At 43.1% G+C, this 27,576-nt stretch overlaps 2 protein-coding genes across 3 annotated transcripts in view; one reads left to right on the top strand and one right to left on the bottom strand.

Moving 5' to 3' along the window:
• Positions 1 to 387: 387 nt before the first annotated feature.
• polr2a (RNA polymerase II subunit A) lies at positions 388 to 14,483 on the bottom strand. Its single transcript, XM_044341001.1, has 28 exons — positions 13,975 to 14,483; positions 13,037 to 13,169; positions 12,798 to 12,934; positions 12,521 to 12,694; positions 12,086 to 12,367; positions 11,805 to 11,966; positions 11,406 to 11,626; positions 11,160 to 11,292; positions 10,911 to 11,035; positions 10,546 to 10,756; positions 10,248 to 10,457; positions 9,996 to 10,164; positions 9,756 to 9,850; positions 9,415 to 9,618; positions 8,905 to 9,311; positions 8,413 to 8,584; positions 8,204 to 8,309; positions 7,495 to 7,700; positions 7,128 to 7,391; positions 6,826 to 7,033; positions 6,637 to 6,737; positions 6,443 to 6,547; positions 6,140 to 6,322; positions 5,850 to 6,053; positions 5,543 to 5,729; positions 5,325 to 5,438; positions 5,084 to 5,233; positions 388 to 4,299 (listed from the first exon to the last, which is right to left on the bottom strand). The coding sequence occupies exons 1-28, from the start codon at positions 14,059 to 14,061 to the stop codon at positions 3,149 to 3,151; spliced, it is 5,901 nt and encodes a 1,966-aa protein (XP_044196936.1). The 5' UTR covers positions 14,062 to 14,483; the 3' UTR covers positions 388 to 3,148.
• Positions 14,484 to 16,927: 2,444 nt separating this feature from the next.
• zbtb4 (zinc finger and BTB domain containing 4) overlaps positions 16,928 to 27,576 on the top strand; it is a 26,141-nt gene continuing 15,492 nt past the window's right edge. Inside the window, exon 1 of one of the 2 annotated variants that reach the window (XM_044341003.1) lies at positions 16,928 to 17,052. In XM_044341003.1, the coding sequence (XP_044196938.1) occupies positions 17,009 to 17,052 (44 nt within the window). In that variant the 5' untranslated portion in view covers positions 16,928 to 17,008. Of the gene's footprint in view, positions 17,053 to 17,078; positions 17,283 to 27,576 lie in introns of those variants that run through there. The other variant, XM_044341002.1, reaches the window with a different exon arrangement.

The raw sequence follows: 27,576 nt of genomic DNA, 5'->3' as shown, positions 1-27,576 counted from the left end.
GTAATACTCAAGTAAACTACAATACTAGTCCAATACTGGAGTAAACCAACATATATTCAGCTCCCTTCACTTTATGCACTTAATTGTGTTGTAGATTTTATTTTAAATTGATTAAATTTACCTTTTTGGACATTAGTCTGCTCACAAAAACTGATGTTTTCAGAAAATCAAAGACTGAAATCTTTCATTTACAAGCTTTGTGCACCTGCGTTTGTACCAGCTGGGTTTTGAAATACCATCAGTGTGAACTTTCCAACATTGTCCAAATTTGCCCAAAATATAAAACAAGCTTGAGGCTACTCGTTATTACCTCAATAACTAAATGTAGCGTTTTCCTTTTCCCGAATACTGTAAAATTAGTTGTTGCACACAAAAACAAGACAGAAATGTAGTAAAACTTTTATTCATTTTTTCCAAGTCAAAAAACAAACAGAACAAAGATACAGAGAATGAGATAATGAATTGATTTCTATACAGTGGCAATTTTAAGTTAAACCTTCCTTTGCCCAGACACATGAAGTCTTCCTCAGCTTGAAAACCCTGTCTCGCCCTCGGACGCACACACTGACCGCACACACGTACACACACTCAAGACATTCATACCAACCTGGGAGTCCTGATTGTCTTGAATTGACTGGACAGCGCACAGTTAAGACAAGAGGATTGGATGCAACCGAAGTGGACAAAATATCACAATATCTGGGGGCTTGAAGTCCACCACAATATTTACTGAAGTGCAAATCCCAAACCTGCTTCATCTCAAAAGGCCAGAAGATGGCAGTCTGTTCAATTCAAGACCATTTCGGAAGCGACATTTGTTTCACAAAAAATCTCGACAAATAGTTTGAACATTTTCAGAACATAACCCAAAAGATTACCGGTGGTATTTTTTAATCCAATCAGGACTCCCAGTCAGATCCAACACACCCCGCCCTCCCCCCCTCCCCATGATTCCCATAGTCACAGGTACATACACTGGTAGAAAAAAAAAAAAAAAAAAGAAACACTGATTTCAGAAATGAGGATCACTTGTGGATGAAGAAGGGAGGAGGGAGGAGACCCAGCTAGTCCAAGAATTTTGAAAAAACTGTGTCGAATGATCAAATGGAACGAGGAGAGAAAAACATGTTTCCATTGTCATCATCAGGCGGACAGACGGTTCCCTAAAATCAGTCCAACTAGGTAGAGTCATGTCAGAAAGCACCCATACTCAAAACAAAGTTCACACTAATGTAGTGGGTAAGATTATTATTATTATTATTTTTTAAATCGAGAGGCCAAAAGTGCTGTTTCTTTGGACAATCTCTGTTTAAAAGAAAATGAAAAAAGGTCACCAGGAGGACAAATGTTGCCCTCTAGCGTCCCGAGAAGTGAAAACCTTAAAACTGAGCGCTGAACTTTTTTTTTTTTTTTCTTCTTTCTTTTTTTTTTTGCCCTTTAACCGAAGCGACGTCACGACCTGGTGACAGCGTGCAACACTTTGTACAAATGTTAGTAAAAAGAGCAGTGGTCGCCGCGGCAACTCTGCTCAGACTGTTGGGAAGAACGAGGGCGACTAAAGAAAAAGAAAAACCAAAAAAAAAAAAAAAAAACCCAACACTCCCCTCCGTCCCCCGACTCTTCATCCACAGTATCTGAACATGAGCCTCCTGCAAACAGGTTTACAAAGTCACCAAAAGCAAAACAAGAGAAAAAAAAGCAAAAAAAAAAAAAAAAAAATTCTTAATTTTCCTCTATTCATATTCACACAGAATAGTAGTTTTCTTAAATAAATTGAATAGTCCAAATAAAGTGAAAACCTGCGTACATGTCAGCTATCAGAAATGGGACGAAGTGGGAGGGATTTGAAAAAAAAAAAAAAAAAAAAAAATCAACCTAAAGCTTGATTAAAATGTATTAACATGTGCTACTCATGCAAACAATGACAAAAGCAGCAACGCCAAACTAGTATCCCTCGTCCACGTGCGCCCCATTTCTTCCTAGAATCAAAAATTAAAGACAGAATAATCATTCTGACAGTATTATTTTTTTTCATATAAATCTTTAAATTCCCAGTGTCGAGGGAAGAATATTATCTGGAAAAGTGTTTTTTTCTTTCTTTTTTTTTTTTTTTTTTTTTTTTTTTTGCTTTTGATGCACAAGTCTCCAAAATGGTAGAGGACAAGAGGGTGCTGGTGGGTGTTTATCATGACATCTTTCAGGTTTGTCTTTGGGGTGTGAAGGAGGAAAGTAGGGGAGGGCGATGGGTACGTACACTTATGTAGTTAAATGATGTTCGGAGTGAAATTTCTTCTCCCCCTGCAAACCAGTTTCTCTCTCTCCTATCCTCTGTGTGTGTGTGTGTGTGTGTGTGTGTGTGTATTTCCGCTCATCATCCGGCTTGTCTTCGTCCACTATAGCGCAGACGATCTGAGCTAATCTTCTAAAATACGACAAACACTTCAGCTTCTCTCATCCACAAAAGACAGCCAACAACTGTACTTTTCACGAAAGCGGCGAGAGATCTAACAAGATACACCTTGGTGAAATATGCGGTAAACAAAGTCTAAACCATTTAACTCCTCCGTTTTCTTTAGAGCTTATGCTTTAGCGATTTACAATCCACTTTTCGAAAAAGGCTTTTGGCAATATGTACGCTTTCCAAAAAACAGCTATACACCCAACGTTTAGATTGAGAACAAGAGAGAGACTGGATGCAGTACACTATAAAGTTAAAAAGGGACTTTTTTTTCTCCTCCCCTTATGTGTTCACCACATCTTCCTCTCCTTTTCATTCCCTCTTGGGATTTGCAGTTTTGCTTCGACACCCCGTGTGGAAATTAAAAAACTATTTCAAAAGGCAGCCTTTTTTTTTTCTCTCTCTCCTTCAGGCAAAGCAGTTCCAGTCTTTCACATAATAGTTTTAACTATTTCTCAGGGTAAAAGGGGGCAACTCCCTCAGATGGTCAAGACTGAAAGGTAGGGGGGAGGGGCAGTTACAGAGGTCCCAAAGTGGAGATTTCCCCCAAAGAAATAAGAAAAATAATCACAAATGGGACCCCTGTGGCTAAGAGCCGCCACCTCCGGCTGTCCTTCAGTCGTCCCCATGAGGTGACGGGGTTTCTGTGGGCGCCTTCCTCAGCTTCCTCCCCTTCTTCTCTGCCGCTCATCAGTTGTTCTCCTCGTCGCTGTCGTCGGGACTGATGGCCGGGCTGTAGGTGGGCGAGGTGGGACTGTATCCGGGGGAGGTGGGGCTGTACGTGGAGCCTTTAGGACTAGTTGGCGAGTACGTAGGGGATGTGGGTGAGTACTTGGGTGAGGTTGGGGAGTAAGTCGGGGAGGTGGGGGAGTATTTGGGACTGGTGGGGGTGTAGGTCGGGGAGGTAGGGGAGTAGGTAGGGGAAGTGGGGCTGTATTTGGGGGTGGTTGGGGAGTAGGTGGGGGAGGTGGGGGAGTACTTCGGCGACGTCGGGGAGTACTTTGGCGAGGTGGGAGAGTATTTGGGAGAGGTGGGGGTGTACTCTGGGGAGCTGGGGCTGTATGAGGGTGAGGTCGGGGTGTATTTGGGCGAGGTGGGGGAGTAGGAGGGGGAGCTGGGGCTGTACGAGGGGGAGCTGGGTGTGTAAGTGGGCGACTGCGGGGTGTAACGCGGGCTGGAGGGCGAGTAGGATGGCGAGGTCGGGGAGTATGAGGGAGAGGTGGGGGAGTAGTTGGGGCTGGTCGGGGTGTAGTTGGGGGAGGTCGGGGAGTAAGAGGGTGATGTGGGAGAGTAGGAGGGGGAGGTGGGGGAGTAGCTGGGTGAGGTGGGGGTGTAGTTCGGCGACGTGGGGCTGTAGCTCGGGCTTGTCGGCGAGTAAGAAGGAGAGGTGGGGGAGTAAGACGGGGAGGTGGGAGAGTAGGATGGAGACGTCGGCGAGTAAGAGGGAGAGGTGGGTGAGTAAGAGGGAGAGGTGGGTGAGTAGCTGGGTGAGGTCGGGCTGTAGCTGGGCGACGTGGGGCTGTAGCTGGGCGAGGTGGGGGAGTAGGAAGGGGAGGTGGGGGAGTAAGATGGGGAGGTGGGGGAGTACGAGGGAGACGTTGGGGAGTAAGACGGAGATGTGGGAGAGTAGGAGGGGGAGGTCGGGGAGTAGCTGGGCGAGGTGGGAGAGTAAGAGGGAGATGTCGGGCTGTAGTTGGGGCTGGTGGGGGAGTAGGAAGGAGAAGTGGGGGAGTAGGAGGGAGATGTCGGGGAGTAGCCCGGGCTCTGAGGGGTGTAGCCGCCGGGGGAGCGAGGCTCGTAGGCGGGTGAGGTGGGTGAGTAGTTGGGTGACATGGCTCCACCTGAAGAGGAAAACAGAAAAAGGCATCAATTATTGAAGCGAAGTCTGGTTTATTCGCTCATAAAGAATCATTCAGACTAAATAAATTAGACATAAAGTAAAAATCTATTAAATATTTCACTCCAGATAAATGTAACACCTCAAGACTCAGCTAGAAAATTCCCAAGAATCACACAAAACTTGAGTTGAAGATAACGGATTATGGATTTTGTCAAAAGTAACTTTATCCATCAGTATAATTAGAAAAGTCTGTTGTTTTGGTCACTTTTCATAATAAATGAAATAACCTTTTCAAATCCTTGCACCATCAGCTCCTTAATGTCTAAATCTTCAGCTTCTTACAATATTTAATTAACTAATAAACAATATTCACTCTTGCAATCATCTGATCTTCAATTTCCCCAAACGTCTTACTAGCAGTCAAATTTTTCAATAACATATAGTGGTTTTTAAATTAAAGTTTTAAAACTCTTACATCCTCTATATTGTTCTACAGAACATGCATGAAAAAGACAAACCTTTTCCTCTATCTTGCATAATGTACACATATTTCTAATATTGTTCTATATAGTATTTATTACTATTTGAGGTAATTAATAAGTGTCTTTTGGAACTTTTCCCCCAACTTTGCTCAGTACTTTCCATTGAATTTCCACTTTTTGTACTTGGTTTGATTTGAACTTGCATATAAGTTAAGTCCACATCACCTAATTTAGTTGATAATTATTAGGATTTTTTTTCCTAACAAACTGTAACCTAAAAGACATATTTCTGCAGTGTCTAACCTGGAGATGGGATGTACGGGCTGGCAGGCCCTGGAGATCCTGGAGACCCAGGAGTGGGGGACCAGGCCGGGGAGTAGCCCGGAGAGAAGCCACTCGCATCTGACGCTGCACTCGGGGAGAAACCTGCTGCTCCAGGTGTCATGCCGCTTCCTGAAGGATGACAAAAAATAAGCCGAAAGTCAGTGGAAGAAATTAAATAAAGTAAAAGGAGGAGAGCTGTTCGACCTGAGCGCACACTCACCGACACTGGGGGACCACGCGCCGTAGGCCGGTGTCGCTCCTGTGTTCCAGGGGGTCATGGCGGGGGACATACCGCTCATAGGACTTGGAACAGTGCCGAAGAACATTCCAGTGGCTGGAAAAAGGAAAGATAGAGATAATTAACATCATAGCTTTTAATGAATTTGTGATACAAAAAAAGAGCTCTGCATTAATTCCCTCAAATATTTCTCCACTTACGTCCAGCCACGCTGATTCCAGGTATGTTCGTCGGGATCTCCATGCCGTATTTACACTTCTCCGCATCCAGCAGCAGGTCAAAGCAACCTGTTCCAGCTGGGGCGAGCTGGCCAAGCATGATGTTCTCAGACACACCCTTCATGGGGTCACTTTCACCGTGGGATGACGCCTCCATCAGCACATCCACCTGGAGAAGAAATACAAGAAAGGTGGAGAACGAGGGAAAAAAGGAAATCCAGTTATTCTACGTTCCATTTTTGTGCTTTACTTCGATGTCTTAAAAGGGGGTATGTGATTATCCTCTCACCGTCTCCTCAAAGGAACACTTCATGAGGGGTCCAGTGTCTTGACGGTTGATGCCGTGACGTGTGATGGCCATCAGGTGACCGCGGCAAGTCATGGTGTCACAAAGCAGAGCCAAGTGACGGTAGTTGACGTAGGAACCGTCGAAGGAGATGACGTGGTACAACTCCCTCTCTAGAGCCTTTCGCACAGCCTCAATCCCCAACACCTACGTAAGATGAACGAGAAGGACGAGGTTAGAAGAAATACCGTGATTCATGCTGTTCATCACAAACCATCGGAATTATTTCATACCGTGAAGATCTCCACGATGTCGTTGGAGGTGGTCCTGACGGGGTCAACGTCCTTCTCGCTGAGGACCCTCATGAGGCTCACTCCGTCAGTCTCAAGGATCCACTCCTGGAGGGCCTTGAACTCACCGTCCTCTGTGATGATGATCTTCTTCTTATTGTCCGTCTGGGGCAAGTGCATGTACACCTGGAGGAGAGGAGATCGACCTTTGACTTATCCATTTGTTACTGACGATTATGTTTCGGATGAAATCAGTAACGGTCCTGTAGGGGAACTATGATACTGGTGTGTGTTCACTCGTGTTACCTTGCTGATCTGCTCTATGCCTTGCAGGGTCATGTCTGTCAGCATGTTGGACTCGATGCACCTCAGGAAAACGTCATCGTCCATTTTGTCCACCACCTCCTCATCCTAGCCAAGAAAAACGTACAGTTATTTATTATTAATGTGAAAATTGACTACAGTAAGTTTAAGTTATTGATTGTAATATTACTATTCACCTCTTGGAACTTGTTCTCGTCGCTGTTCATGATTCTGATTCGCAGAACGAGCTTCTCAGCGTTGTCATCATTGAAGATACAGTTCAGATCATCTCCAAAACCTTGCAGAGAGAACAAAGGTGACGTTAAGGAAAAAGCGCATAGTTTCTGTCAATAGCACTAAAAAGAGAGTATGTGTGCACAACCAACCTGCGTTGATCTTCTCCGCAATCTGCTCCATAGTTAGCTTACGATCGGTCATGTGTTTACGATCGAGCTCGATGCGCAGCAGCCACGGGGAAATGCGAGTCACATCGAAGTCAGGCATCTCATAGTAGACGTTCACCCACTCCTGGTCCTCGGCCACCACCGTGTTCTGGGGGTTGGGGTCGTAGTAGATGGCGGTGTTGGCTGTCACCTGAGAGAAAAGGTTAGTTTTTAGTGATTCCTTTCAAATTAGGATACATTTTGGTGTTTAGGAGTTACTGCATTGGGAAAAATCAAATAAATACCTTTCGCAGTGTGGTGTGCTCCAGTCGACAGAGGATGTCCTTGGCCCTCTCGGCGTCACGAGCTGCCTGACCCAGCAGGAAAACAGTCAGCGAGGGGGTCTTTGGCCTCTTGGAGATGTTGATCAACTCCTTGAGACGGGGCACACCGAGTGTTACGTTCTTGGCAGACACACCAGCGTAGTGGAAAGTGTTCAGGGTCATCTGGGTGGCTGGCTCTCCCAGCGACTGAGCAGCCAAAGCGCCAACCATTTCACCTGGGTGAGCCTGGGAAAAGAGCAGGAAGTGTGAGACTAACATGAAAAACAGATGTTATCTTGGAAATTTAATGGCAGCGATCTGACCGCACACATTAATATGCAAAGCTTACAATGGACTGGTTGAACTTGGTCTCAATCTCTCCCAGCAGCCAGTCGAAAGCCTCTGTCGAAAGGCGGAACTCCTCGGTCATACGTTTTGAGCAGAGCGTGGAGCGCAGGTGGATGTTGAAGAGCAGAGTGGCGTTCTGCTGGGCCTGTCTGCTCAGGGGGTCGTCACCGTTCACGATCACCAGCTTCTTACTCAGCTCGTGAACACCTGATGAGCCAGACAGATACCCAAACGATTACTATTTATGCAGAGTTTCTCATTTATTGAGATTCATTAGGCTTCATGTATGTACAGTATATAATATCTAAATAAAATCCAAAACAACATGCAAAATTTTACAGAAATTCACTGTTTTATGAAACCTAAGCCTCAAAGTCTCCCAGATAATATTTTATATTGCTGTCATTGTGTTATCCTCATGAAACTGATGTTGTAAGTGATCATTTCTGCTCACTATAAAAGATTTTCACTAGGACTCAGACTGCTCTACTTGTTATATAACGGGTGTGGATTCACCTTCACCAGGCGGCTTTAAAGAGCTTTAGAGAGCACCAGAGGCCAGGCCACGAACTCTTGGCTATAATTCTACAGTACAGTTTGTCCACAGGGTTCAACAAAATCCTCTGACTAAGAATACGGTTGGAGGAGATTGGTTGAGTGGCGACTTCGCCGAGTTCACAGTGGTGAGGTATATTGATTTTTTAGCTTACCTTCAACCACCCTTAGAGGATTGAGGTCTGTCGGGGTTCGAGTGTTGATGCGGAAGATCTTCTGAGCGTTCCAGATCATTCTGGCCAAGTTGCACGGCAGCACCACCTGCAATCATTGTGATACATGAGTAATTTTGTTTGTAAGAAGCAGAAAAAGACACGTTTTTAAAAACAGAGATGGTGTCTTGTGGATGTGACCACACACACACCTTACTGTCCCCGGTGGGGAAGATGGCTCGGAGGATCTCTCTGTCCTCCCTCATCTTCTCAAACTCCTTCTCCAAGGCACCCTGCACGTGGGCGTTGGTCAGCACGTCTTTTACCACGTCTTCCTGCAGCGTTCGCCTCAACGCTCGCTCATTGGTGCAGTCGAACTTAAACCTGAACAGGTTAGTCGAGAGGATGAGATGACATTTAAGTCGCTGATTCTAGTAAATTAACTACGATTGTTTAACCACAGTGTTTGGTGCTTGAACTCTGTTGTAATGGTCACACATTCATAATAGGGACTGGAAAGCAGATCAAGCTTAATAAATTTGACATCAATACAAATGATCTCAATAAATGAAGGTTCTTTTGGCTACAATGTGCTTACAGCCAAATATAATTAAACTCAGAAACTACTCATGGTCATTAACACATTTTTAGGAAATGCAACGCCTCATTTCTCCAATTGATTATATACATGATGTGTCTCTTACTTCTTTTCAAAGGCCTTGTGTGAGGGTTTGACTGTTGCCAGGTTTTGGAACTCGACGTTCTCTCCTGCCAGGCCGTCCTCGCCGTAGCGCAGCTGGACCACCTGGTTGATGGAGTTACGGACCGTGCCGTCGTACTTCACCATTACAGACTCCATAGACTTGATGAGACGACGCTGGATGTAACCGGTCTCGGCAGTCTTGACAGCTGTGTCGATAAGACCTTCTCTGCCTCCCATGGCGTGGAAGAAGAACTCTGTTGGTGTCAGGCCAGCCAGGTAGGAGTTCTCTACAAAGCCTCTGCTCTCAGGACCGTAATCATCCTTGATGAAGTGAGGCAGTGTGCGGTGTTTGAAGCCGAAGGGGATTCGCTTACCCTCAACGTTCTGCTGTCCCACCACAGCAATAACCTGAATGAGGAGTGAAGATCAGAGGTAGAGGGATGTTAGCGTCGAGATAATCATTCTTCATTCATCTATTGTGAGGTAACGATAGCTAGATGGACTCTGGTACCTGTGAGATGTTAATCTTTGAGCCCTTAGAACCAGCCACCACCATGGATTTGAAGTTGTTGTACTCTGACAGAGACTTCTGGGCAGAGGATCCTGTTTTGTCACGGGCATCGTTCAGGATACGATTCACCTGGTTCTCAAAGGTCTGCCTCAGTGTGTTACCGGGGGTCGGCTCCAGCTCGTTGTTGTGGGCTTTCTCAATGACCTGATGAATAGAAGGTAAAGGAGATTTAAACATTTTCTATACTATATATCCTATAAAAAATGAGTAAAACTTGGAAATAACTTAATGTGAGTTAGTCTGTGAGCTTGTGAGATGTTACGCTAATACTTTATACTTACTTCTATCACATCCTGTTTGGCTTTCTTGATGGTATTCTGGATGTCAAGGTAAGTCTTTGCATCAGCGATGGAGTCACCGATACCAATGGAATGACCTGAAGAAAATATCAAAATGGTAAATATCAAACATGACATGAAATAGAATTATAGCTCATAACACTTTGTACTAAATTCAGGAAAACTACAACTGTTGCCTAAAGTTTATCATTCAATACTACGAGAATATATAAAATATCTTACCTTCAATGAGCAGCCAGTTGTTGACCACAGTCTGAATGTTGGAGTAGAAGAGCCTGGTGATGTCATGACCCATCTCCAGGTAGGAAATGTGGACAAGGGAGCCAGCTGAGGTTCCCAGAGACTTCTTACACAAGATGCCCATGATCAACTCACCGTTCTCCACTATAACCTACGTGAGGGAGTTGAAATGTGAGTTGCAATGTATTCAATATTCATTCTTTAATCTAAAAATAATTAGTCTGGGCTTTGTACCTTTGTGTCTCCGGGTGAGATGTGTTTGTAAGGGCCGCTGTCCTCATCGTCAGGGTGGGTGCTGTGCGTTCGGATGACATTGATGTGTCCAGGAATGATGAGGCTGAAAATCTGCTTGCCTGTCCACAGAGGACGGGGCTTGAGGATGGCCGGCTGAGGCATTTTCCCATCCCAGGTGGAGAGGAACATGAGGAGGTTCATCACTTCACCCTGTGGTGGAGAATGTGATGAAGTTTAACACGGAATACCTGAAAACTAACACTCTACATTCATGTGATTAATATTTAAGATGTCTTACCCTCTCTAAGAAGACGTCTCTTTTGGTGAATTTGCGCACAGCTGTGAGGGTGTCCTGCACGATTCCCATGACGGGCCTGTTGGACTGGGGGGTGACGATCATACGCGGCACCATGGCCAACTCCTGAATCTCTGCCCTCGTCTCGAGGGACTGAGGCAGGTGGAGGTTCATCTCGTCCCCGTCAAAGTCAGCATTGTATGGGGTTGTGACACTGGAGGGAGACGAGAGGATGGGACGTTAGAGCTGCTACACTGTTACTGTCAGTTTAATTTTACAGTGACAAGAATTTGCTTAAAATTAAAAAAAATATATATATAAGTTACAGGAAACAAATTTATACGAGCAAGCAAAGTCTGGTCTGATACCTGAGGTTGAGTCGAAATGTAGACCAGGGCAGAATTCGAACTCTGTGCCCCATCATGGACATTTTATGTAGTGTGGGCTGTCGGTTGAAGATGACGATGTCCCCATCACACATGTGTCTTTCCACCTAAATGAAGAATTAGGAATCAGTTTTAGTCATGATAATAACATTTTAATCATCATTTCACAAAAGATATTCTTGTTTAAAACACATTGCTCTAAAGCTATTTATATATTTTTTCTAATCTTGCCTTGTAGCCAATCTGCAAATGAAGGTCACTTGGTTTGGGGTGAAATCGCAGGTCAATTCTGTCTCCATTGTCACGGATGATGTATTTGGCTCCGGGGTACTGGCTGTTGCCTCTTCGCACGAGCTCTTGCAATCTAATAAATCATCAGAGTGAATTAGCTGACATCAAATTTGATACAAATGGTTTTCGCTTACAGCTTTCTACACTTCACTTTAAGTGTAGAATCATCCAATTTCTCTCTTGTACCTGTCAATGTTAAAGGGTGTGACGATTTCTGGGAAAGTCATATTGGCCGCGATGGATCGTGGTACGCCCACTTGGTCGATCTGTAGGTTGGGGTCTGGGGTGATGACAGTTCGGGCAGAGAAGTCCACACGCTTTCCCATCAGGTTACCTCGGACTCGCCCTTCCTTCCCCTTTAGACGCTGTTTTATGGATTTGAGAGGGCGGCCAGACTTTTGCATTGCCTGGGAAAAGGGAACATTGATTGGAATTTAAGCATCATAAAAATATATTTGACCTAATTGATATGTATGTATTTGTATTGTTAAAGCAAAATTATATGCTAGGCAGAAATCTAACCAGTGACAGGTGTTAAAATTGCCTTTTCTTATTAATCATACATATAAGGCATCATTAACACACCCTTGGTAGGCCTGGCAATTCATTGTCCACCATGGTGGCTACATGAAACTGAAGCAGTTTGACGTCCTCCGCTATGACGTGAGCTGCTGCACCGCTCTGCTCGTTTCTTCTCAGTTGGTTGTTGATCTTGACAATGTCAGCCAGTTTGTGGGTCAAGTCATCCTTTAAAAACAGAAGTAAATGATGATTTCAGGTATAGATCTCATTTTTAAACAATTGAGAGCAAACTACGTAGCTTCACAACACAACTAAACATTCAGTCTGGAGTCATATTATCTTACCTGGTTACGAGCAGAGCCCTGCATGACTACAGCAGGTCTGACAGCCAGCGGAGGCACAGGCAACACAGTTACAATCATCCATTCTGGCCGGGCAAACTTGGGGTCCATGCCCAAGATGATGTCCTCTTCATCAGAGATACGTTTGAAGATCTCGTGCACACGCTCAGGACTCAGCAGGATTTTCTTCTCCTGAGAATCCTCATTGACGTGCTTCCACTCAGCGTACAGCTCCAGGCCAGAGCGTCTGATACGTGGCTGGTAGCGCCCACAACCGCCGTGGCCCTGCGTAAGTGACAAAGTGGGATATAAAATCAATAGTGTGAAATTGTAAAACAGAAGAATTATTTCACACTTGGTGTTGAATGAGAACTGAGCAGTGTTGTGAATGTTGAGAGCTGAAATGCTCAAAAATTAGAACAAAAAAATACCAAATACCTTCTCCTTGGTAATGTCCTCCTCTGTCTCCTGCTGCTCCATGCCGAATTTGTTGTCCATCTCCTCTCCTCCTTCACAGATATTTTTTCCTTTGCACAGCTCGTACACGTGTGTCAAACGTTTCCTGGGCTGCCCTTTAGATTTTACCAGGATGTCTTTGATCTTTGGATTGTTCTGGAGGTGACAGCAATGGAAGCAAATTAAGCACCAAAAGTGCAAAGAGACAAGACTGATATCACAGGTTTTCATCATCATGTAATGAGCTAAACACACTTACCGAATCCACTAATAGTTTGGAGCAAAAGAAGCAGACACACCGTAGAACCTTCATTATCTTTGTTACGAAGCCAACGTGGAAGACTGGCTTTGCCAGTTCTATGTGCCCAAAGTGTCCTGGGCACTCTGTCATGTTGCCTGAGGGACGAACAGCCATATAAATGACATTAAGTCATGACATGAGATAACTCAACTAATCAATAATACATTTTAATATTAAATGTTGACATAACTTCGTACCTGCACATGTTTGACATCTTCCACTTCGTTCTATGACCCCTTGTCTTGGGTCCATAAGGCCACCAAGTTTAGGACGCCCACCTTCTGTTGTTTCGGGGTATTTGATTCCCCCTTCTGTAACTGACATCCGTTTCTAAGGAGATAACGATTGTATTTGTAAGTTGATGCTACAGTTAACAGCCATTGATCATCTAGTATCAGTGATAGAGTATATATTTTCCATAAATCGTTTTAAATGCCAGTGCTACATTTCCATAACCAATCATCCACATCAGTGAAATTATCTAAATTTCTGCAAAACATAATCCATCAACCAATTCTAAAAATATGAAGACAGAGTTGTACATAAGTGTAGACAAATTAAAATGTCCAACAGTAACGATGTGCCGCTAAAATCTAATTTAACTTCTAATCAGATACATTAAGTTTAGGCTCGATAACATAAACGTCTGTAATTCCTACACTATCAACCCCGAGATAAAGAAAACATGCATATCTGACTTTATTGAAATTACCTTTTATTGATTTATTGTATCAGAAAACACACCAATGCGTACAATCGTGGTAAAAACCAAACAAGCAGTATACATAACGATTAGCTATAAAGTAACTAAACCAAGATTTCTACTTACTGATGGGCTTACAAGGTACATTGCGTGAATAAAAAGGGGGTTTAATTCATGTGATAGCCTGTTGATAATGTTGTGCTTTAAGTTTTTCAAACTTCCTGCAACATGCTAGTTAGCTCAAGCTCCACCAGCCTGACACAGCTAGGCTAGGCTAGGCTAGGCTAACAGCGAGCATTTTTCATTGTAAACAGAACCGTGTCTTTGCCACATATGTCAAACTACAAGATTAGTCGAGAAACTATAAGAGTTGTGTGTGTGTGTGTGAATTAATTAAAAAATCCCCATATCCCCCCCCAAAAGAAAACCTACAAGCTCATCTGGGCTGATGATGCCGAACTGAACTCTCTTGATCGTGCGCAATGGGCATGCGCTGTCGCCGGAGGGCGGTCCGTGCATCCTGTCTATTCAAAGAGACGCGTCCTTCCTCGGCACGCCGCTTTGTGAGCAGGAACAGCCTTTAAAATAGTCACCACGACTCTGGTCAGGCCGCCAACGGTGACCGGAAAGTCTCCGAAGGCGATATCCCAGGGTACCTCTGTTGTCGGTTGCCTTTAAAACCAAATTATTTATGTTTTGGTCCTAAATACGCTGGCCACCAACAGCTCCCTTCCCTTTTCCTGATCTACACTCTGGAGCGCTGTGAGCGCTTCTGAGCGTGGAACCAGCCAACGCTTGCTTATATAGACTGAGTGCCTGCTACGGGGTCGACGACCCAAAAATGCAGGGGCGGACTCTTCGGAAGGTGGGACATGGATCTCTGTAGTAAAACGCTCATTGGCCATTCAAGACAGTTTCATGAATAAATAATTATATCTCACGCACAGCCAATGAGAGAGCACGTTTATCTTGTCGACGAATCAAAACTAAAGGCGGGCGTTGATTTAATCAAAACTCATTCCTATTGGCTTTATTAAAACAGAGTGGGTGGTGCCGCGTATGTTTTGCATGTAATGTTTAAATATTCAATAAAACTGCTCTCGATTCGTCCGCTTTCTCATTAGTATTAACTAGTAGAAAGGGGACGACCAATGGCAACGAAGATATGGACCTTCTTAGAATAATTTCAACAAAACCCGCCCTTTTTCCGACATTTGCCGAGTGTGGCCGATGTGAGATTCTTCCCTCAGAGCAAAAATAAAAAAAATCTCTGTCCTCCCGTTCGTCTCGCTGTGGATCAGCCTGGGCTCTAAGAAAAGAGGCTCAGGGCTTGAGGCCTGTTAAGATCTTTGATGAAACAGATGAAAACTGTCGAAATACATGAGATTTTCACATCGAAACATTTTATAAAGGATTATTTTCCGAGCTTTTTTAGATAAACGTCGACTTCTCGGTTCTCCATCCTCTGCATTTTTTGGATCCCCGGGACTTTGTTGCAAGCCTCGGACTCGCCTACGAGTTGTGGCCGACCAGCGGACTGGATATCCCGCACGCTGTATAGGAAAGTCTGGGGAAAGCCTTGAGTGTTGCCTGAACGTTTGTTTTTCAACTGTTTTTGATATTTTTTACATCTACATTTTCTTTGTGTAATATCATATCGTATTGTATTGCTCAATTGTTGTTACGTGTTTAATATTTTTATGAAAATGTGACGCTTTGTGGTAGGCCACGTTTCGAAAGCGGTCCGAAATATGTAGTTTTTGGCGGTTAGCGTTAACTGACATTATCTCGCTGTTTAAATCATTGGCTACTCACTTGAATCACTCAAAAATGTAAGTATTAACAAGTCAACACGCCAGCTGATGATATTATTAATACTTTAGTTAAGGTTTCGCTTTCTTAGCAATACAGCTAGTGATTTTGGTTAACGTTAGCGTAAGATAGGACCGGGTTACTTTGCCAAAAATGACGGTATGTCTCCTCATTTTTGCCAGTTATTAAAGCTAAGTAAGCCCGCTAGCTTTTTCCTTGTTATTTTACAGGTATCTACATAATTATTGTGTATAGCGGATGTATCCTTGAGAGCAGTAATTTGTATAAGTGCTGTTTCGCTCAGAAGATGCTAAGGTTAGTAGCCTGGTGATTTAGCCTTGCAGGACAAAACGTTCAACTAGCTACCTTCAAGTTAATTATTAGCTAATTAAATCACCTGGTTTTGGAAGCCTTTTTTATCTTATTGTTAAGGCTGTAGTGTGATATTACGTTACATTGAGGACTATAATAAAGGCTATTGTAACTAGCATAGTTGGACGCTATTAGCGCTCAACATGGCGGTCTTTGACGATATGCTTCTTGTTGTGAAGAAAGATGGAGGCTGCAATATTCTTGTTGGATAACTTAACCGGCCAACTAGCTGCGCATTTCCATAAATATCGAGCTTGTGGTTAAAAATAATGAACGGCACTGTGATTTTCTTCCTCCCGATGTTTTAAATTTATCAAACACAACGTGATAGGATTCAAAGTGGCGACGCTGCTGGGAAGTTTGTTGGCCTGTATTTCAGTCGTCTTGACTCCTCGTCGGTGTCGAGAGTTGAAGCCATTTTGCTATCTAACTACGTGCATATTAGTGTGTTTTTTGGTGAGATAAGCTTCCTATTTATCCTATAAGATGATATAAACAAATGGTTTTACACTGATTGTGATCATATTAGCTGTATATCACCCCTTTTTATTGTCTCTTTTGGTTAGTTAAAGTTGAGGTGATATTAGTTTAAGTATTAATCTTGTTTTCAGAGACAAGGAAATGCTATTAGCTTGTTACACAATAGATTTATCGGGTTAGCTCCTGTTAGTTGTACCCAAGTGACGTTTAATGATGGTTAATGTCTGTAAGCTAAACATTAATGTTACACTGTCAACGTAGGGTCCTTTGAGAGGCATAAATTCCCATTGTCCTGTTCAAGCAGTGTTGTGGCATTTGAATAAGGTGCAGATGACCTTTTTTAAGTAATTTGTGTAAATACAGTATTAAAAATAAAAGGGATGTGGAAGTGAATGTTAGTGGGTGACCCATCTCAGTATCTCAGTGCTTTGATTGCATAATGTCAGTCTGTTATGTTTATGCCATGTAATGACTCAGTAACAACATTTTGTAAGTTTTACTTTTTTTTTTTTTACTGTTTTTTTTTTTTTTTTAATTAAATAAAGACACTCAATCAATATGTTGGACTGTGGGATTGTTTTATTCATTGGGATTTAAATCATGTGTCATTTTTATCATACTTAAATTCATGTCAGTACATGTCAATCATGATAAAACTGCTGATAGGCACAGTTTAAGAGTTTCTGTGCTGTTACCAGCATGAACATGCTTCTTTGCCAACATCTCTTGTTGCCAGGTCCAGCAGACGAAAGCATCAGTCAAGCTCAGACGCCAGGATAGATGCCACATCTGCAGTATCCTTATGGAGGCAAACCATGTTCTGAACTTGAGAAAAAAAAGCTACATGTACGCCAGGTTTTAAATGTGTTGAAGAATGAGACAGTAAATCACTTTGTTCACCATGTGCCATGTAATACCATGACTATACAAAGGATTCATTATTGACCAGTTGGCTCCCTCCTCTGGCTCATATTGAGAATGATCAGCATTGCAAAGACATTGCACAACCACATTTTCAATGCGGAAGCAGGGTCCCAGCAGGCTGTGAAACGTGCTCCCTCTACTGCTCTAAGGAGGTCAGTACATTGAGGCCTGATGGTGTCAGGTATGTTGACTGGCAGTATTTCAAGTAAATGGCTAGACTGGTTGTGAAATGTGATTATTACAACACTATTCAGTTATTCACACAAACGTTAGTGTGATGAAAGAAGCGGTTATCTCCACTATATTTGAGAGAGGAATATATACAATTTATACTCTTCTACATTTATCTGACAGCTTAAGTTACTAATTACTTTATGAATTTAGATATTACATTCAACACACATCTCTAAAATATGATAATTTGTCATATAATCAACATAATCTATATAAAGTTGATTAAATTTCCTCTGCTTGACCAGCTACAACTGTAACATGATGCTTACACGTTAATACATCAATAATTATCCAATAATACTATAACACTAAGTACTTATAAGTATATTTACCGGTAATACTTATCTACTTACTCTTGAGTAAAACTCTGAATGCAGTACTTTTAACTGTAATGTACAGTCTATTTACACTTCGGTATTGACACTTTTACTTAAGGAAAGCATCTGATTTCTTTTTCTATCACTGCATATTCACTACATAAACTTTATGTAATGAACAGCAAGAGCTTGAAAAGTCATAAAAAGTGTGAAAGCATGATGTCTAATTTCAAGGCTTTGAATACAGTTTAATAATTTAATGTATTAAATTCAGCCTCAGAGGTCTAACAAATAATGCAGTGCAGCCAACCGTTGTCTTACCCTCTGATAAGTATAATTTGCCTAAAAGTTCTGCTTTTTCAATTATGGTTTTGGTCATTATTTTCCATTATAATTAGCACTTTAAAAGCACTTAATCCACGTTGATGAAACTAGCAAGTACCTTGTGAACATCAGGTTTTTATGGATAACTGTTGATGGTTTTGGCAGGTGGATATTTACTACATGACGGGCAGGTGGCTAAAGCTTGTTGAAATGAGTTCGCTCTGTAAAAGGACCATCTGACAGGCATCACAGTGATGTATTAGTAAAAAGAGAAAAGTACTAATTACATATTAGTCTCATTATTTCTGCTGTTGCATGTTCACTTATTGGGATTAAAATGCTTCACTTGCAGTATGTGTTTGTCAACCAGAGGCATTCATTCCTGGAAGGGGTGAGGATTTGTGTATCTAGGGGGAGCTCTTGCCTGATGATGTCAGAGCCTGTGTTTTCAGGGGTTGGTGGGGAATTAGGTGAGGAGGGGGGAGGAGGAGGAGGAGGTCTGTAGCACAATAAAGTAGGGAAATAAGGTGGGACGGAGAGACAGTCGGACAGATGGAGCAGATTATTTATTTTTTCAATCTGGTTTATAATCAAAAATAACAAAACTATAACAGGACTGTGGTTTATGTAGAAAACCTGCATCTTCTGTACATGTACCTGCACCTGAAGCACAATCCACCCAAAAAAAAAAAAACAGAATACGGCAACTTTTTCTCAAACAATTCAGTCACTGTTTGTGAGTGCGGAGAACTTTCTCGAAAAAACTAAAAGCCAAAGCAACATGTCCTTAAGCTGTGATCCTGTTATTTGGATAAAAACATGCCTGCTGACCATAAAATGGAGATTTTGTGGGCCTTAGAAAAGTCTGTGAATCAGATTCTGGGCACTTATTGCTGTAAAAAAAACCAAAAAAACAATTTCGGTGTACAGTAACTGTTTTTGGTTCAGCGTCACAAAATACAAGCAACTTTTAGCACAGTAGTTTTCTAGTCATAACACACACATTTGTAACTCTTGTGCCAAAATAGAAGTGAATCACTGATTATTACGTAAAGAAAGGGGGAGAAAAAAAAAACACTTTTAAGCTGTATTTCCCTTTAAGTTATGCATCAGGATGTTGTTTTGTAATAAAAATGGGTGACGCAGGGTCGGAGGCATGCTCTCTGAGAGCCCATTGGAACGGGCCAGCCCATTTCTGTCCACAAGAGAATGTCCTGTTCTTTGGGTGTTTGTTTTGGCTAATGTCAGCCCCTGCCAAGCGTCTTCATCTTTCTTTTATCCTTCCTTTTATCATCCACACACCCTTTCAGACCTTCCAAACTCTCATCTACTGTGTTTTACACTGAATACTTTTCAGGCGGCTCATTAGCAGAAAATAGTCGGCAGAAGTAGGAATGTTATGTCAGCTGGAGTATATGACTCAGAGGATACTACTGGAGTTTTGAAAGAGATCTACGTTTTGTTAAGGTTCTTTTCAGCCTCTTCCTGGAACTATCTGGGTGCTAAATTAATTGCTCTTGATCCCACCTCGCGTTGCAATCGGCTTAGTGCTAATCTGGGGTTCTCACAGTGCAGCCAAGTCTGGTCCGGGCAACGCTGCAGCACGGAGCTGTCCACTGCTCTCTTCTCCCAAGGTTTTGACCTCTGGCGCTGTCTTTCATGCTCTCCTTTGCCATACAACCTATTTTTTCTCCCCCCCCCCCCCCCCCCCCCAACTATCAGTCCCCTCTCACTCATTGTTAAGCTTATTTTGTTCATTGTGAATAAATCTGGCCTACCTCTTTTTGTATTCACGTTGTTGCTTTTCCTCCCTCACAGAACCTTTTCCCTAATTGTCTGAACTTCGCTCTTAATACACTTGAGCCTTCTTCGTATTTTCACCGGCCCTCTCTTTAACTGTCTCTTCCTCCCTCCTTTGCTCCACTCCCTTCCCCCCCCCCCCCCCCCCCCCCCCCCCCCACCCTCCCCACCCCCCTCTCTCTGGCACACTAAGCCACAGAGACGGCTACATGCCTGCCTGCAGTGGGCTCTACCTCGGTACCCTACCACTCGCCCTGCCTCTTTTCCTCTTTTCTCACTTTTTTTTTTGTGTTTAGTTTCTCTGTTGTTGTGTTTCCCCTCCCTGGCATTATGCCATTGCCTCTGACCATCTGCCTCACTTTCTGTTTTTTTCCTCTGTTCCCTTTTCACCGCTTTCCTTTTTCACTCTCCTTTGATGTCAGTGCAATTATAAGAGATTTATTTTTTTTTATTTTTTGATCACAGGATAAGTTTACCTCATGCTGTCGTTGCTCAAAACCCCCTTTTATGATTTTTTTTTTTTTTTTTTATGCTTTCTTTTTGCAAAATTTGCTTCACATCCCTGTCTTTCCGGGAGGTTGTGATTGAAGTGTCTGCGTGCTATTTAAAGAGGCGTGCAGGGAAGCAGGGTTGTTTACAGTGCCCTCAAAATACAGGCTGTCTAGAAACAGGAAGTACCATCGCCCCGAAGCGCAGCAGCACACAGCGTCAGCCAACATGCAGCCACTTCCTCCTCCTCCTCCTCCTCCTCCTCCTCCTCCTCCTCCTCCTCCTCCTCACGGCCGAGCAGCAGCTCCAGCAAAACAACCCTCACGCTTATCAGAGAATTATGCACCCCTCCCCTCCGCTGCCTGTCCTCCTGAATGGCGCACATACACAGCATGCTTTTCACCCCTCCACCATGTCCTATCTCGCTTTCTCCTATTCTCTTATGCCTACAGCCTCCTCCCCTCCCTCCCTCAGACTGTCTCTCTTCGCCAGTACAGCATGCCTGAGTAGCTGCCTGGAGATGAAGGAGCTAATTAATTTGATTTAGCCGTTCTCTCTCTCTGGCAGTGGAAAAACCAGCCTTCCGTCCCCCATCCACACCGTATCAAGCACCCCTCCCAGATGATTTTCCACCTATCCTTTCCAGTCTCCTTTGGCAACGTCCACACTCTGAACCCTCTCTTCCTCTTCTCCTTTGCTTTTTTTTTTTTTTTTTTTTTTTCCTTTCCTGTTACACAACTATCTTTTCGCCGGTGGTTTATTGCGTATCAAACTGATTGAATATTTCATGCCAACTGTTACTCTCTTGTGTGCTCTTCTAATTCCTTTTTTTAGCATGTTATCTCTCATGTGTGCCTTTGGGGCAGTTTGTGTGACTCAGCAGCGGTTCACTGCTCACACAAACATGCTCGTTATAGCTCGATGTGTCTGCTTCAGACGGTCCTGTCACACTTTGGATAATGAAACCCCGCTTCTGTCATTTGATACCCTAATGGATCTGCCCACTGAGTATTAAAAAAGTTTAGTACAACTGTAAAATCGTCTAGTAAAAATAGTCAACATAAAACTGTTCTTGTGCTCTCATCCTGTGTATGAGACATACTCTGAACTTTGCAACATGCAGGTTGTGGACATCTGTTCAGGAAAGCCTCTGTGTTGTGTGTGTGTGTGTGTGTGTGTTGTTTAGTCCTTCAGTTTTGTCTTACAGGCCAGCAAAGGTGCAGCATACAATATGCTCCATTGAAACGTAAAACGTTGAGAATACCTGAAGATTTTCTCAGCTGCCGAGGAAACACAGTTCATGTCGAGCTGCAGCGTTTTATACAAAAGGGGTGAAAGAGAGTGTAGAGATTTTTCCGTTCCATGTTCATGTGATCACAGGAAAATTATTTTGTAATTTTGACAAAGGGCACTTGTTTTCTTGAGGTCAATAATTATTATATTGATGCCAAAAAAAGAGTCTGGCATGATTTCAAACCATAATACTGTTTTTTTTTAATATACTCAATGTTATGAGAAGAAGAAAAGACAGAAATAGTAGCAGCCCTGAAGGCGAAAAAACATTTTGGTTTGTTATTTAGCTTAAAGCGCCCTTAATCTCATCTTCTTTTAAAGAGCAACTCTGTGCTCTTTTAAATCTTTTATGACAGAAAAGCATTGTTGCACTGACCTCTGCAATGAAAGATTGAACTCTTCTGCAGTTTTGACCTTGTGATTTGTCTTGTAACCACATGAGAAAGGGTGTCGGGGCATAGCTCTATTTAAATTTTTATTGAGTGTCAGTGAAATGCATTTTACTGGATGTGGGTTTTTTAATACTATATGATGCGTCAGGAGAAGATTTTGAAGGTTGGAAGAAAATATATGAAAATGCTTATGTTTGACTTATATCTGGCGTATAACAAAAGACTGTGGAGAAATACCACAGTACACTCCAGGACAGAAGATAACAACGCAGAAAAACATGTCATTTGATCTTTAAAGGCTGCAGTTTCCTTAATAAATTCACTTCATGACTCATCTGGAGTAGATGAAAATTGATTATTTCTGTTCATAGCGGGTGTCCTGGAAGACACACGGATGTGAGAGATTGAAAACATTTTTATAGATGAATGGTTATAATAGGAATTTGACATTACTCAACAGTTGCAGCAGGAGTTTTGTTGCGAGTCCTTGAGTCGGTTTGTTTTTTGATGACTTGGTTAAAATTTTCTAAGACAGATATTAATGAGGTGACTTTGTGTCTGCTGGGTTTGTGAAAACATAAAACCTCCACATTAAGATGTATAGAAGTTGTTAAACATCCAGAGAAACGAGGGGACATTAACTCTAAAAACTCCTAAAGGCCTTAATGAGAACTTTGACATTTGACTTTTTTGTGAATGGGCACAGATGTGTGTGTGTATATATCCTACATTTTGAGTGTTATTGATGTACAACATTTGTGTCTTCTTATATACTTAGTTTTCAGAGAAGTCTGAGCAAGAGAGCTTTGCTTGAAAAGTCGCTTTTGCAGTGCAAGTTCTTCATAGGGGAGCTGATTTTCTGTTCCATATTGTTGGGTTGCTGCCTAACATTTGTTTTTATAAACAGTGGAGAAGTGTTAGCTAAGGACATGCTCCAGCACGCTCATCTTTCAGTATTTCTGGAGAGGTTTCATCTAGTTACTCACTGTACCGCCCCTGTGTCTGTGAGACAGCGCTGAGGGCTTAAAAAACCCGTTTTTATGTGTGTCTGTCTGTCTATCTGTATGATTACAAATGTAAACATTTGTCATGCTTATCTGTATGTGTGCTTGCAAAAAAAATCCATGCGCTGTAATTTCCTTCTGCCTCCCCGTTCTCACATTTCTGTGTGCAGGCCGCAGAAGCAGGAATTGCTGCGTCGTCCTTGTGAAGCCACTGCTTCCTCTTTAAGAAACCACTGACATTTGAACCCCTCGAAAGCCGTTTGACTTCCCACTTTGATCTCAGTCCAAGTCAGCTGGAGAGCAGGTTAGTCATCCCTTCTTTGAGATCACTGAGGATGTTTACTGACACTCGAGCATACCTCAGGATATATACGCACACATGTATCAGAATTTTGTAACAATGCGGCCTGCATTTAAAGAGGAAAGAAGATTATGTAGACTCGTGCGCCATGTTTGTGATCTTGCAACTGTTGTCTTTGCAGAAATGTAGTATTTTTTTTGACGAAGGAAGAATCCACCAAATGGAAAAACTGAAAAACATTAACTGAATGAAATGCTTTTCTCCAGTTGAAACAGCTGCTAAAACAGCTCCAAACAGGCGTGACTGCATTTTAGGAACTTACAGGGATCATGAACTTTCCCTTCTTTATCAGATATAAAATAACTGACTCACTTGGTTTTTTTCCTACAACCACAAAGCACATTTGGTAGGTGAAAATGGGGCCATTGAGATCTAAATTGTGAACTCATTAAAGGTACCCTGTAAAGTTTTCGTGGTTTGCACACAAGATTTTGCATTTTATATTTAAAGTTTCTCACTAAAATCCGTTGTGTGTCTCCTTAAGGCCATGATGGACGCATTAACTTCCTCAAAACATTTGGTTTCGTGTTTTAAAACCTGCATCGATCACGTCGGTTTGTGGTCTTTTTCCTCTTTTATTGGCTCATTGCAACACCACATTACTACCGTCAGCTGTTATCGTCCTCTCCTGTGTCCATTCATATCCTCGCCCACATGCTGGTAGAAAACTAACGCTGAAACCACACCCATGAAACGTCAACCCACTAAAACTATAATTTTTTGCGGGAAAGGGATGCTTATAAATAGTCCAGATCCTTGATAAGATATCATTTGAGCTATGGAGAGAAACATCGCTCTAGCTGTTGCTCTGGTGTACTTGAGGAGGAAACAGCGCTGCTCTGCCAGTGGTCTGTGGGTGCATCCCGTCCTCCAGACCTGGGAGCAGCATGGGGAATTTCACCAGCTGGTCCAGGAGTTGAGGCTGGACCATGACCGTTTCCAGCGGTACTTCAGGCTTGACATCGCTCAATTTGATGATCTATTGGCGAGGTTGGGGATTGCGTATCAGCAAGCAGGACACCAACTACAGGCGAGCTGTTGCAGCGGCTGAACGGCTTGCAGTCCGTCTTCAGTGAGTGACTGTAAATGTGGTTTGGAAATAAACAAACAAAGAAAATGTATTTTCTATAGCCTACAGTGGTAGAAAATTAATGGCCTGTTCAGTAAAACATAGGTAAAAGTTGATGTCTGTGTCTTTTTGAAAGACATTTTTCAGTAGCCTAAATTATAGTAAAAACTATAGTATCTTGGCTGCATTCTAGACAGGTGTTTATCAGTGGAAAATATGGCTTTAAAAGCCCTCACCAAGATAAATCAAAGAATTAAGTATCTAAGTAACATGCATGCAGCATATTCAAATTAACTTTTTATGACCAAGAAAATATGACAGGATGCACTTTGCTGCTCTTTGGTGTGGTCAAAAACTCCACAGGTCACCTTTAACTGCACCAGTGTGAGTATGTGTATGCGATTTGTAAGATAAATTTGCCAATTATCCTGACTTGAAAAGCTTTCAGGCAGTTATTTATTGTCCTCTCAACCATCAATTGCAAAACACACTACACAAAAAATGTATGCTTTCATCAGTGGAAGAGAAATATATTTAAAGAAATATATTTATTCCAAAATGTTTTTAACACCTCATAAAGGAGACTCTTTGACTGGATTTACACTGATCTTGAGACTTAGTTAAACTGTTTTTTTTCTTTCTTTAGACCACAGTTAAATATTGGTGAGCTAATGATTTGAATTTTCCACCAAGATGGCTTCCTTAGTTCCTCAATCTTAGTGTATTCAGATGTGTGTGTCGCTTGGTAGCACAGCGTGAAAAGCTATGATCACGTTTAGCCAAACATCCATGAATAGGGATGGCTGGACAACGCTGGTGCCTCTGAATACAGAGTTGGTGGCTGGCTGCAAACCATGGGACAATGCTAGCACACATGTGTGTGGATTGAGCGGCCACACTCCCGGAACACACACACACACACACACTATTGTCTTTGCCAACGGACGAACCTGCTTCACACACTCAGCCGCTCTTACTTTTGCGCCATCTTTTCACACAGATATAATTTTACTTCTAGTTTTACTTTAACCGTCCTGTCCTGAAGCCACTCACAACTGCTGTCATGTGTCCCCCTCCGTCCACACACACCAGCATGCTTTGAAAACGTGCGGGAGTGCATGAGAGAGGACGGAGGGGGAGAGAGGAAAAAAAAAAAAAAAAGTTCATCCAACTCCAAGAGCCAGAGAGGTCACAGGAACAACACCCAATCCCAGAGCTGTTCCCATGGAGACAAGTGTGGCAGCGTACAATGAGGGTGAGAGAGAGTGATGAAAGAGAGGGAGAGAGGGAAAAGGGCAGGGGAAGAGTAGGAGGAGGGCGGGTTGTTGGCGTCAAGGTTCAGTTGGTGGATACGAGGGGAGTCGGGCGGGGGGGGGGTGGCAGCTCCACTCAAAAGGACAGTGGGAAGTATGATGGTGTTGTAGAATAACAGTACCAGGACATTCTTCCACCCCTCCTCTCATTTTTACCCTTCTTGTTCCAGCTGAGAGAATACCTCCCGATATAAGGCCGCTGAGCGGCTGATGGCTGATGGACGGAGAATAGAGATATAGGGAATTTCCACTGACCATGACGTGCGTTATGGGGGAGTTATTGTTGTGGAGACATTTAGCATGGTAACGAATGAATCAAAAGTGATACCCAGCCGCAGGTAGTGCAGCGTCATTGTTGTTTTGGTGAGCAGGGGGGAGGGGGGGAGGACTTTAGCCGTGCTGCGAAACAAAACAAGAATATTGTCACCAGTACTTTTAGTTTGGCCGCAGTGTCAGACACAAGATACGCCCAGCGACCTAAAAGCAGTTAATTGACATGGCTGGCATTGTCGCTGATAGCACTTGAACCCTTTTAGTCGAGGGCATGAACAATCAAAGAACGTCCCTGCCCTAGTTTCTGTCTCCGTCTGTCCACCTTTTCCCCCCTTTTCCTTTTTAAAGGGCCACTCCACCGATTTTACACATAAAGATCAGTTTACTCTGCCATAGGGAGCTCGTGAAAACAGATGAAGAATGTCTTCTGTTGCTTCAAAGGAAGCTTTCAGAAGTGTGGGCAAAAAAAAAAAGAGGCTGCGTTCAGACTGACATCAGCATTGCATGACAAAAATGCAGTCCCTTCTTTCATTTCAACGACCATAAGCATGCCAACACAGTGTAATTTGACCGAACCCTCCTCAAAAACACACACAGGGTTGTTTGGCATAAAAGTTGAACCTGTGTCATCTTCTGCAGACGCCATGTGGAAAAGCGCTGCGTTAGCCAATACTAGATCAAATACAAGCAAGCGCGTGTTTCAGTTTGATCACTACTGTAACACAAACGGCGTAATTCTACTGTTTATCCACCAAGCGTCGCAACAGAGGATAAGATGATCGTTACAATGATAACTGTCCAATAGAAATACCGCCTTCGCATTTCAGAGCCTGCTACAAGTGGGTGGACCCACTGAGAATCTGTGCTAACGCTAAAAAGTTTCTCATCTGATGCCTGCGACGAGGACAGGACAACACGTATGACAACCCCTCGCTATTTATTCAGGGAATAAACCTAACCAGACGCTGTTGAACTTTTTTTTTTTCCCAGCAGAACCAACATTGACTCCCAACTGCGCCAACAAACCAGCCTCGTTCAGATGAGCAGGCCGCGTGTGTTTTTTTGCACAAGGCTGAAGTCGGCCTGAACACGGCCTAAGAGTCTGGATATCTCTGCCTGCGTTGTGTGGATTTGGACCATTCTTTTTTTCATCTGTCTCTCTCTAGTACTCCGACTTTATGGAAGTACAGTAGTCGGTCGCTGGAGTACCCCTTTAATGCCTCCATTTCCCTCAACTTCACTTGTTTCACAGAGTGCTCCCATCCGCCATTTGACTACCGCCAGTTTGTCCTCTCCCTGTCTCACTTTCCTGCTGTCTCCCTCGCTCGCACTCTTCTCACTCCCTCACTGTCTGTCTGTCTGTCCGTCCTTGTGCCCAGGTTTTTTGAGTTGGCGTGGTTCCTGTTTGTTTTCAGCCATTTTGGGGACTTGCAGTGCTCGTAACAAACTGCTTAAATGGCGTCCTCTTGCTTGCTTGCTCGCTTGCTCTCCCACTCTGTCTCCCTCTGCCTCTCCCTCCCTCTCCCTATCACTGGGCTTTGTGTATATAAAGTAGTGTGTGTGTGTGTGTGTGCATG

The sequence above is a fragment of the Thunnus albacares genome, chromosome 22, assembly GCF_914725855.1.
Source record: "Thunnus albacares chromosome 22, fThuAlb1.1, whole genome shotgun sequence".
NCBI classification, from domain to species: domain Eukaryota; kingdom Metazoa; phylum Chordata; class Actinopteri; order Scombriformes; family Scombridae; genus Thunnus; species Thunnus albacares.
This window is presented reverse-complemented; position numbering and strand designations above follow the sequence as displayed.